At 56.5% G+C, this 11,927-nt stretch overlaps 1 protein-coding gene across 1 annotated transcript; it reads left to right on the forward strand.

Annotated features, from left to right (window-relative positions):
- Positions 1-207: 207 nt before the first annotated feature.
- Positions 208-11,582, forward strand: BESB_054250 (uncharacterized protein; the record flags this gene model as incomplete). The annotated part of the gene is made up of 19 exons (XM_029363860.1): positions 208-520; positions 870-1,070; positions 1,413-1,573; positions 1,983-2,304; positions 2,806-3,543; positions 3,769-3,838; positions 4,369-4,659; positions 5,002-5,437; positions 5,829-6,039; positions 6,579-6,687; positions 7,003-7,418; positions 7,988-8,046; positions 8,413-8,561; positions 8,842-8,950; positions 9,117-9,190; positions 9,669-9,719; positions 10,056-10,133; positions 10,457-10,562; positions 10,860-11,582. The coding sequence occupies 19 exons, from the start codon at positions 208-210 to the stop codon at positions 11,580-11,582; spliced, it is 4,617 nt and encodes a 1,538-aa protein (XP_029219783.1).
- Positions 11,583-11,927: the final 345 nt, after the last annotated feature.

The raw sequence follows: 11,927 nt of genomic DNA on the forward strand, positions 1-11,927 counted from the left end.
CTCCTTTCTGTTCCTCTGGACGTTGATCGCCTCGGGCGCCTCCCCACCGGTCTCTACTCCGTCTTCGTTTGCGCTGTGCTTTCGTGCGAGATTCTCTGTGGAAGTTTTGGTGATCGTCGTCCGCCTTCTCGATTTACGTCCTTTTTTGCGGCGTTTTTCCCTCCTGCCACGCTCCGTGTTTGCGGCCTCGACGCTCCGTTGCACACGATGGCGTCTTCTCGCGATCCGTCCCTCGGGCTCTCCGCCAGGGGCTTGCCGGGCGGGCAGCCTGCCTCGTCGGGGGCATTCTCTTCTTCACTCGCTCCCGGGTCGCAGTCGGTGCTTCAGACTGTCGCGGACTTTGAGCGCGTCGCCACTGCGGCGCTGAGCACTAGCGCTAGCGAACGCACTCAGGCCGAGGCGCTTCTGCTGGTCTTCCAGCAGCAAAGCATCGCCTCGATCGACCTCTGCATGGCGGTTCTCGAACAGAGCCAAGATCCGGCCTCGCTCTCCGTCGCCGTCGTCATGCTCAGAAATGGAGGTACAGTCCGCTCTCGAAACACATACATATACATATATATGTGCATGCATGCGTTCACAAACATACGTGGATTCATATATATATATATATATATATATATATATATATATATATATATATATATATATATATATATGAATATACGTAAACAATACACTACCTCTTGGCGAGAACTGTGAAATGAATATTGTCTCTTTTGCCTCAGAGGGCACAGGGCTGGAGAGGGGCGCGTCGTCTCCGGAGATGGGTGCGGGTGCGTGCCTGTCAAGCTAGGCGTTGCGCTCAGCTATAAACAGTCCTCACGATCTGCATGCAAAGTGCTCGCGCTCGTCGTGTCTTTTTCGTGCAGCGTTGAGCCAGTGGTGTAGGCGGCAGCTGGCGTACGAGGGCAGCGCGAAGGCGTCCGCGGGGGACCTGAATGCGAAGGAGATGCTAGGCCCGCTGGCAGAGTTCGAGGCGAAGATCGTGCTTCTGATTCAAGCGATGCTGCGGCTCCTCCAGGCACACGCAGTGCTCCAGCAGACCGACCCGGTGAAGGCGGCGCAGTACCGTAGGTTTCTCCTCTCTCTGCAGATTTCTATCTGTCCTCCAACGTGGCACGGCGCCGAGGCCAGCACTCGTTTGCCTTTCGTCTCTGTGCACCGAGGCGGATTGCCCGCTCGTCTGTGTCATTCGGGGATTCACGCTGAGTTGCTCATTCTCCGTTCCCCCCGCCCGATCTCGTGTTTCGTCGCCACCAAGGTCTCGTGTTCGCCTCGTGGGTCTCGTGGCTGCAGCTAACCTGGACCACTGTAGCCCTTGGCGTTTTTCTTTCCACCTTTGTGGGGTGGTGCCAGCGAGTGAAGGCGGAGCCGGAATTTCTTTTCTGTGCGTGTTTTGCGATTGCGAGTAGGCGTCTCCGACAGACAGATGACCTACGCGCTCGCAGTGCTGCTCAAAAAGGGTCTCGCAAGCGGCACGCGGGAGACGCGCGACGTTCTGCGTCAGCTCCTGGTCGGTGTCCTCGCGGAGATGCGCACGCTGCTCCTTCCTGCAACGGTTGTCGCGCCTCAGGTATCCTCCGCCTTGGGTTCGACTGCGCTGGCTGCCCTGCATCGAGTCCTTTTGTCAACTTTTTTCTCTCTCTACCAAGCCTGCGCGCAGGCCGTTTGGTGTCGTCCTCCGCGCGAGCTTCCTCGAGGCTCCTGGCACGCGTCCTTTCTCTTTCGGAGCACAGGATGGTGCAGACTGCATCCGCGCGCACGTGGTCGGCTCGAGCTAGCCGCCCGCTCACGCGCATGTCTCGGCTTTAGATGCGTGCCAGTCGGCGTGCATTGCAACCGCATCCAAGTTCTGCGGGTAGTGTCGCGCCCCGCAAGCACGCCGGAGAGCCAGTGCTCTGGGATGTGCAGCTCGGCTTCTTTTTCGGCGCACGTGTGGGTCGCCAGAAGGCGCGTTCGCCTCGTTCTGTTTCTGCCTGCAGGGCCGAGCTGGCGTGGCGGAGGGCACGTCGGTGCTGGAGGCGCTGGCGGCCAGCCAAGAGTCGCCGCACGCGTCGAGTCTGGTGCTGCGTCTGTCGGTGCTGATGGAAGTCTCGCGCGAAGTCGGCTCTTCGCAGCTGTCGCTGCTCCAGCTGAGCACGCAGCAGCACGTCGAGTGCAAGAAGCAGTACGAGCGGGAAATTCTGCTGCCCCTTGTCGATCTCGACCTCTCTCTGCTCAACTTGCTGCTGAAGGATCAACAGGGTCCGGCGGCGCAGCGACGGGGGCCCCCGGATGCTGCCAAGCAACGCGACAGTCTATTAGGTACGCGACCTCAGAGGACTGCGTGCGAAAGGGAGGCAAGTCGAGGGGGAAAGCGCGGAACGTGGTTGTGAGGGCAGAGACAGAAGACGCGGCTTTTTCGCTAACACTCACGCGAAGCAAGGGACTCCGTAGGAGGAGAGGCTTGACCGCCAGGGCTCACGTGGGGACGGGCGCTAGACGCAAGAACCTCCGCTGCAATACACAGGAGGCAGAAGGGGAACGCGCGTGGACGAGGTAGAAGATTTGCGAGGGCAGGGGAGAAGAAACGGAACACCAGAAACGCATCGCGAGCCAAGGGGACCTCACACTAGAAGACGGGCCTCACAGTCGCGGCTCCTAGGTGTCGCATGGAGATTCACTAACGAAGCCGACACGATGAGAACAAAGAGCGTCCTCTGTACGCGTGTTGGGTCGGGAGTTCCTCTGCCGTCGAGGGAGTTCGGGAGTGTTGAGGCCTTCTGTTTTCTTTTTTGCTGTATCTTTTTTCTGTGGCGCCTTCAGCGACCGTGGTAGGGATCTTGGAGTTGTTGATGGATTGGAACTTTGGTCAAGTTTTCCTGCGATTCGTGACGACGAGCGACGTTTCGTTCGCGCCGACGGCGGACTGGCTTCCTGTCTTTTTCCCTTCTTCTTCTGCCTCCGCGGAGCTGCAAAAGTCGCGGCTGGAAACCTGTGTGCTGCCGCCGGGGCCTGCGCAGGAGCGGCCGAATCTGTTTGCGCTCATTCTCGGCCTATATCGCTACCTGAGTGCGCGCCGGAACGAAGACCCCTCGCTGTTCAAGGTGGGTCGCCTGATTCTCATGCGCCTCACGCGCTTCCGCGCCCACCGCATGGTCGAGGCGCTTTTTGGCGCCGGCGGCGCGAAGCCCGCCTTCTCGGCGGCTGCCTCTGGAGATCCGCGCGCGATCCCTTCGCTGGCGGCGGCGCTCGGCGCCACGCGCAAGGACGCCTCCGCCACCTCCCCGGGTATCAGCCGCAGCTGTTCAGGGCCGATCGGCCGCAGCAAGAAGCAGCAGGTGACCGCGCTCGTCTACGTGCCCCTGCTGAACGTCCTTCTTGACCTCCTCGAGAAGAGTCCCTTCCTCAACTCGCCTCTCGCGGGCGGCGCCGTCAACGCGGCGATCGCCGCGGCCTTGCCCACGGTCTCTATCGCAGAAAGTCCTCTCGAGTTGACTGAAGACGACACAGAAAACCTCGAGGAGGTTCAGGATCTCTGCCTTGCTTTGTACAACCTTGCAGGTGAGCAGCAGGCCGTCTCTCGAGCCGGTCACGGATGGAGGCGGAACTACAAGACAGGCTGGAGGAGAGTCACCTTGGACGGAACTCTTCGGCACACGTTGTCGGTGTGATCACTTGATTATACGATTTGTAGCATTCAGCGTGCCTCGTATCCTCTGCGAATTCCTTCTCGCGCGTCTTCCTCGAATGTTTTCCACCTGCCGTTCTGGTTTTCTGTGTTTCCAGAGTGCAACGAAGCAATTCCGGAGTACCTCATGGACGGCGTGGCGAACAAGGCGCTGCCTCTGTTTGTCAGGTGAGCTGGTCATTCAGCTCTGTATCGAGTGCAGGATATAATCGGAGTCGGATGCGGCACGCCGTCGCTCCTGCGCATGCGGTCACAGTTGCTTGGGTTCTCTCTATGCCCACACGCCTCCAAACGGATGGTAATACACCGATAGCCGGATAGATATGTGGAAATGTGCATGTGCGTGTCTCTGCGTGGTTCGAGCCTGGGGCAGGTATGTGTCTACGTGTTCTGCGAGGCATGGAGTAAACGTGGCGCGCTAGCTCTTCTTAGTTTGCTTCGCTCGCTTGGTTGGTGTCTGTTTGTCTTCCGTGCGGATGCATTCACAGGGCTGAGAGCCGCGCGTGCAGAGCCTCTGCCCTGCATCTCTAGCCCTCTCACCCTGCAGTGTAAAACTGAATGTTCGAAACTAGTGGCGCCCATGCATGCGCCATTGCTCAATATTTACAAGTATGTATCTGTATTTGGATACGCGTTTGGCTCTTGGTGGATATATGGGATGCGGTGACTGGTTCACTTGTGTCTGGATTTCTGTTCAGAGTTTCGACGTCACTTGTGAGCGTGATTCTCCGGTCGGGCCTGAACGCGGCGAGTCAGCATTCGCGCGGCGAGTGGGAGGAGGGCATTGAGGCCGCCGTGGGCTCTCTTGAGGTGTTTCTTCGGTCGTGGAGCGTGTGGGCTGACAAGCTGCACCAGCAGGTCCTTCAGCCTCTAAAGCCTTCCGCGGCTTCGCCAGAAAACGGGGGCGCAGAGCCTGGAATCAAAGAGAGACCTTGGTGGCCTGCGTTTGAAAACGCAGTCAATTTTGTGATTAGTGTCTTCATTGGACAGTAAGCGAACAGATGGCAGCATCCCGAATATGCGAGGTGACTCCGGACGGTCAACCCTTCATCATTATATGCACGAGTCTAAAAAACTATATATACATATGTATTGCGTCTGATGGCAGATGGGTGCGAGCACGTGCATCCAGATCGTTTTGAGGGATTAGATTTGTGGTTCGCACGAGTCGGTACGGTGTGGCTTCGTGTGTAATCTCGGTTCGGATCTCGCCTTCATTTCTTTCACTTTGGGATTTCCTGCCACGGTGATTTCCAGTAGAAGGGCGTGCGCCCCAGCGCGTGCCTCTGTGAGCCTTGTAGCGTCGCGTGTGAGTGCGAATGTCTTTTCAGAGGTTTATCCATCTGCTGTCACAAGGAGACGGATGTTGCGGCGACCCCCGATGCGAACGACCCTCGCGGCGCTGCGTCGTCATTCGCGCGGGCGCTCGTCGGCGGCGCAGGCGGGTCGCCATTGGATGATTTTTTGCGTTGCTTTGCTGTCCTCGGCCGGACTTTCTTAGTGCACTCGCTGCAGCAGACATTCCAGAAGTTCGTTGTTTTGAAGGATCAGGTGACTGCAGTCCGGCGCCAGCAGGCCGCAGCCGGCACGACGGACGACGCCGTGCTCCTGGCGCAGCAGAAACGCGGAGAGAATCTTCTGGACGAGCTGAATTTCACGCTCCTGCTCACTCAGCAGCTTATCACCATCTCCGTGTCGGGCGAAGGAAAGGGCCAGAAGCTCGTGCCGCCGCCTCAGGTCCTCAAGGACGAAGAGACGCAGAGACAGGTAGCAAAGGAGACAACCGAAAGCAGACTCTCATCGCTAAATTGTTGATGAAGGAATAGCAGGACAACAGGAAAACAGGTAGATGAGACACAACGCCTGGCGGTTGTTGCCAAAAAAAAATCTAAGAAGCAGCTGGTGCATCTACCCGTCTATCCAGAAGACTTCGAGTTTACGCTTTGCTGTTGCGTAGCCCTGGGATAAACCTCGGTCAGACAGGTGGCTCGTACGTGGCCCCCGACGCTCAAGTTCGCGGAGCGAAAGACATAGGTTTGGCAGCCTATTTGTATATATATGTATATTGATACGGCGGGGAGGTTACTTGAGGTCCAGCGCGTGTTTTGGTTTGGTCTTCTCACGTGATAGTATCTCTCGGTCTCCTCCGTGTCTGCAGGTGATTCAAGTGTGTGGGCAGGTCTTTTCGCTGTTGCAAGGAGAGATCACTCTGCTGAAGGAGCATCAAGTCCGGTCCTTCCCGCTGCACTTCCTCGGAGTCTCTCCGACGATTCTCGAGAGCGGTGTCAACATTCTCTCGGCAATCAGCGCCGCCTACCTCCTTCGCTCGCGGTTTAACCAGCCGATGCTGGCGGACTTCATTCTTCCAGGTGAGAACTGAAACGAACTTTCAGAGGCGGCGGGACGGCAGTCCGCACCAAGCGGGTGAGGAAGCGGCATGGAGAACGCGTGCTCGTGTACCCGTGTAGAAAGAAGCAAGCGAATGAAACGCTAATGAGGTGACTACTGTCTGTTGAATGGCGCCAGAGAGGTGGACACTGGCGAGTATGGAGGCTGGGGTGTAGATACGGCTGTAGAGGAACCGAGTCACGGCTTTAGAGAATTTGACAGAAGGCGGCTGCGGAAGAATGACACGTCGACGGCGAACTAGCAGCATGCGACGCAGGGGCGGGCGGATAACGCTTCCACTGGCATGCGGATAGTCTACGGCAGAGAGGCAGATGATAGATCGAAATGCATATATAGAATAAATGGAGCGGAGACACTTTTCTGTTTTTCGGTCGTCGCGTTGGAGAGAGCAGAGAGGGAGAAACCGAGAACAGGGGACAACGCAGTGCACGTTGTCAAGGGGACGAACGGCGCACCCTTGGTATTTTGGAGTGCTCAATTCTGCGTGTGGTATGTACAGAAAAGGGTCAAGAAGCGATGAACGTGATCGTTCAGATCGTCGCTGAACTCCTCCATCTTCTTCCACACGAGGAGTCGCTTACGCTCTGCTGCACGCGCACCCTCCAGATGTAAGTGCGGCTTTGCCCGCGTCACCTCAACGCGTTTGGCATGGTTTCTGAATTTCGGAATGACTGAGCACGTCTCTGGGTCTGGGACCTCTGGAATCCGCGTCTCTGCAACTTCCCCCCCCCCCCCCCCCCCGCGCCCACGGGCAACGGCTTTGCGCCATCTCACTCTCCCGTCCGCCCTGGGCTCTGCAGAGAGAACGCGCTCCGGATTTTCCTGCACACAATGCAGTCGCCCAGCTTGCTTCCCTTTTCCCCCGCAAGACTGCGTTGCGGCGTCAATCCGTGTGCGTGTTTTCCTTTTTTCTTTGTGTGCAGCCTCTCGTCTGTCTCGAATCCTACGGTGGCGTACTTGTGGGAGAGCCCCGCGTTCCAGGCGCTCCTGACGGCTTCTCTGGAGAGCTGCGCGACGCTGCTGCCTTCGACGCTGCCGTCGCGGTCGAATTCGACGCTGGGAGGCGAGGCGAAGGCTGCGGACGGGCAACCACTGGCGTCATACCCTTCGTTTTGTTCGACTCGGCAGCGCCTCGCGCCCCTCCAGCAGCTCACGCAGCGCACCATGATGCGGCTCTACAGCTCCTTTTCCTCGTCTACGGCGATGAACGAACACCTCTGGGGTCTCGCGAAGATGCACGTGGCGCAGCAAACACTCGAACGCTCCGGCACGCTGCTCGCCAACGAGGTCGTTGTCACGCGCCAGCAGCAGCTCCTCGCTAAGTGCGAACCCCTCAAAGGTGAGCGCGCACGTGCCAGCCCTACAGACCGCGGAAACCGAGGGCAAGCAAAGGTCGGTCTAATGATGAATACTTGTGTCTCTGCATGTCGTTTCGGGCTGGCGCCCAGTTGGCTCCCCCGCAGAGATGTGAGTGTGTGAGAGTATATCTGGGGGAGGACGCAGCTGCGAATATTATTCTGGCGCTCCGTGTCTGCTCGCGACGCGAGCCAGAGTGGCAAGTCTCAGTGGTAGTAGCAGGCCACGGCAGAGAAGGAAGACTGGCGCACTGGGTGGAGGGTTCAGATATATCAGCACATATGCATACCTATTTACATAATTTTGTGGACTGGATGTGGACGGTATTTGTGGAGATCGAGCGTCCGTCGAACGTCGTTTGTGTCTCTGCTGTCGTCCAAGAGTGCCGCAGGTGTGGTGGGAGGGCTGTGTTTCTCGCCTGTCATCCAGTCTGAGCCTCGCCGGAGAGCCTGAGGCGGAAGCGGCTTTGTCTATACTCGGAGAAGCTCTATGCGTAGACCTAGGTGGCTGTGGGCGTTGGAGGCGGAATGGTTTTGCTTATCGTTTGCTCAGAGAATCTTCGCCGTCTCGCGGCAAACGCTGCAGACACCCACCCGCGCATTTTCCACGCGGTAAGGCTTCCCCAGAGATGCAACGATTTTAACGGGCCTTTACTCGGACATTTGCCTGCCCCATACGTGTGTGGTTTGGCACAGCTTCTGTTCGTGTGTTCAGCGCGCTCGTGTGTGATCTGGTTTCGCGTGTAGCGTGAAAGACTCCCTCTCCACTGTTCAGTCTTTGCGTCGTTCAGTCTCAATAGCTGGCGCAGCCGAGCGAGCACTTGCGCGAGTCCCGGCATTTTACATTTGTGGTACATGCCGTTTCGCGAATTAAGAGGCGTTTAAAATCACATTTGGCTCTGTTTACTCATTGATTCCCCCGAGTCACCGAGTTCCCTCCGCATGCATGACTTCGAATGCTGTGGGGTTTCTTTCCAGCTCGGCAGCTCGCTTTCGATGGCGATCGGCCTCCTGGACGGGTGCACTCCGCAGAGTATCAGCGCGTGGATTGTTTGGCTGAGAGATGCGCTCGACGCCGTCTTCGCGATTGCTAGCAAATACCTCCAGTATCCTCACATTCTACACAAGTACGTTAACACAGAACCCTGCACATACGTGCATAGATACTTTTTTTTGTCGTAAAGGGTTGCCAGACGCAGAGGGAGATGAACGTGCCGGTAAAGGGAAGAGCGTTTACCAGGGAAGAAAGGAAAAACGAATGGGTTGACAGGCGTGTCTACACCGACAGGGCGCACACATGAGTGTATATACATAGATATGCGTTGGCATATCTATTCATATACGTTCTATCCAGTATGTTCTCTCGTTCGTCATTTCGCGCCGGTTTCCCTTGGTGTGTGGCTGCAGTGCACTGAAGTTTTTCCTTCAGCTCATCAAGCGGGGTTACAACTGCTTTGACCAGACGGCCGCTGTGTCTCTCTTCACGCAGTATAAGGCGCTGATTCAGCAAGTCGGCGTAAGTGGACTCAAAAAGGAGGGAGGTGCCCCGTTTTTGAATTGACAGAATTGAACAAACAGAGACGTTATAATTCCTAGAGTACTGAGGATGACTGCGGTTCGCTCGCAAGGGCTTTAGCGAGGAGAAGGCGTGCCTGTGTCTGCGTCTGTTGTTTGCTGCGCAGAATCACTACGCGACTCTAGTGGTCGGCAGCCAGGAGGAGGACAGCATCTTTGGCAATCTCAAACAGAGCTACAAGTACGTCGCAGACAGATGCATGCGTTCATGCACATGCCTGCGTGTGTTCATATGATGTGTCTCTTGTTTCGTCTGCGCTAACGTACGTTTCTCTTTTTGGCAAGGCAGCGTGTCCCTACTTGTCGCTGGTGTGTAAGCGACGGCTGACCCTTATCCACTGCGTGTGTCTCGATTTGTTATGTGTGGGGGCGTGAATAAGCGGGTAACAGTCCGACGGCGATCTCATAAGGGGAAGGCTTTTGTTTCCTCGAAGGTGGCGGCTCTTGTTTTCTCTCCCAACCTCGGATATTACTTATTGCTTCCGGGCTCGAGGAGACTTGTGCCGCAGCTCATTTGCTGTACTAAAGGCCCCTGGGTTTGGCTTTCCGAGGATGTCAGCGGTAATCGTTGAGCGCGATGTAGGACACTTGGTCATCTCTTCAGGGGGGGTTTGTCGGCCTTAAGCGCGAGAGTGGATGTTTGTGGCGTGCTTTTTCAGAGTTTTCCAGCTTCTCGCGGCGAACAGCAAGGACACTTCCTCCTTCAGCTGGTGAGTCTGCTCTCGTGATAGACAAGTCGACTACGAGGTAAACTTAGGGTGAAATGTAGGCACAGCTACGCATGCGCGTAGGCCGTACAGATATATATATATATGAATAGGCTCTCGGACTCCTCTTCATTTGCACTACAGCTGCAGCTGCCGGAACAGTGTATGACGCAACTCGCATCGGTGAGGAGACATGGCCGCTCGCATGTATTTGTTACAGTGGCGTGAATCTCTCGTTGGGTGCGTAGAAGTCCGAGGGTGTACATGGCAACGGTAGTCGGTGCGCAGTTTATATTCGATTCGGGTTCAAACGTGTGGACGTGTTTTTTTTTTCTGCAGGATCGTTGAGATGCTCGTCGCCTGCATGCAGACCTTGCAGCCTATGACAGCGAAGCTCAGGCCGCGCGAACAGCCGAAGTAAGCTGCAGAGTCTCGTCCAGTTTCTTTCGGTTCCGAGGTGGAACGGTTTTCATGCGATTGATTCGTCGTTCAAGCAGAAGCGAGTTCGAGAAAACTCATATCATACTAATAATAATCCTTTTTTTAGTTGCTGGCAGCTGATGCCAAATGGTCTGCAGCATTCTCTCCCGCAGTGCAGCTGGATAGGATCTTCGATCATAACGTCGTGCAGTCGTCAAAACTGGTTTGTTCGTAGATATTCTTGCCAGTTGCAACAGATTGATAGACTGCATGTGTGTACCTGCTTGGGGGTGCTCTGTTGCGTTTTTTTTTTTTTACAGGGTGGCGGTACCTCTCCTCATGTGTCTGCAAGTTCTGGCGGAAGAAGATTCGAAGAAATTCCTCGCTCTCACTCGAGACACCGACGTTAAAGTCTTGATGCACGTGGTATGTAATCTTGGCAACATAGATAGGAAAAGATCAGAACTGACAAGAGGGTCTCAAGTCCATGTGGCAATGAGAGATAATAAATGTGACGGACGAAGGAAGGAACAGAGAAACAGAGAAGAGAGGAGGGTCGGCGGTCGGGGTGTTCTCCTTTTCAGGAGTCGCATTTTCAAATACGGCTCTGCATACATGTCGAGAGAGGGACAGTGCAACATCTCACGAACGCCAGTATAGATCCACGATGGTGATCTTGTAAGGATGTGTTTGTGCGCGTGTGTCGGCGTTGTTGCTTTGCAGCTGCGCGAGTCGGTGATGACGGAGAGTGGGCGTATTCGGCAGCCGGCGTACGAGATTTTGCATGCGTTTTGTCGGTATTTGACGGCGCTCCAAGTTGGGCAGCAGGTAGTGGATTTCTCGCTCGAGAGACCGGAGGGGCGCCCAGACCCCTTCGCGTCTCCGGCCCCCGGAGACACTGTGGGGACGCTATTTACGCACCTGGCGCAGTTATCTCTGGGGCTTCTCGCGCATGCGCTCAGCAGCCCGCTGTCGAACGCAGATCTCGACTTCTTCTCGGACTGCATCTTCGACCTCTTCTTCATGGTCGGTCTCCGCGCGTACGCGCTCCACGGGCTGCTCGCCAACTTCACGCAGCTGTATGCAGCCAATCTAGCGGCGGGGAGCGCAGGAGCGCTGAGCGCTGGAAGCCCTGCGGGCGCGATGGCGAACTCGGTTGTCTTGCCATCGGCTGTTCTGGAGACTCGGCTAGGCAGCCTCATGCAGACGATTATCCAAGGTGAAAAGGAGCTTGTCGGCGTACAGTACAGCAACCAAAGCGGCGCCGCGGGCCAGCCGGCAGCAGACACACCCGCAGCGGTTTCGACGTTCCTCGAGGCTGGATCGTCCAGCCTCATCAAATACCAGAGGCAGCAGCACGCGTTCCGTGACCTCTTCAAATACTTCGTCGTCGAATGCGCGTCGCCTGCCGCGGCCGGCATTGGCGATTCTTCAGCTCGGAAGTAAGGGGACCGGTTGCGACGCACGAAGCTGCGTACGCTACGCTGCGTACGCGGCGAACAACTCGAAAGGCATTGAGGCAGCGGCAACACTCAAAGCACGCGTCTGCAGTAGAGATGAGGCGGGCGTCCTCAGGTGAAGGCAAAAGGATTTGCGACGATGGAACCCTGCGAGCGTGGCGGCGACCAGGACTAACAAGCCTCGGCGCTGGGTGACACGAATATCGCTCACATCCTCGAATCCAGCCGGGCGGGATTCCGGACGCCAGAGGATGGAAAGCTTTGTGTGAAGGCCTTTCCCAATGGGAAAACAACGCCAAGGCGAATCCATGACATGGGTTGTTTCCTCGCT

The sequence above is a fragment of the Besnoitia besnoiti genome, chromosome IV (genome assembly GCF_002563875.1).
Source record: "Besnoitia besnoiti strain Bb-Ger1 chromosome IV, whole genome shotgun sequence".
NCBI lineage: Eukaryota > Apicomplexa > Conoidasida > Eucoccidiorida > Sarcocystidae > Besnoitia > Besnoitia besnoiti.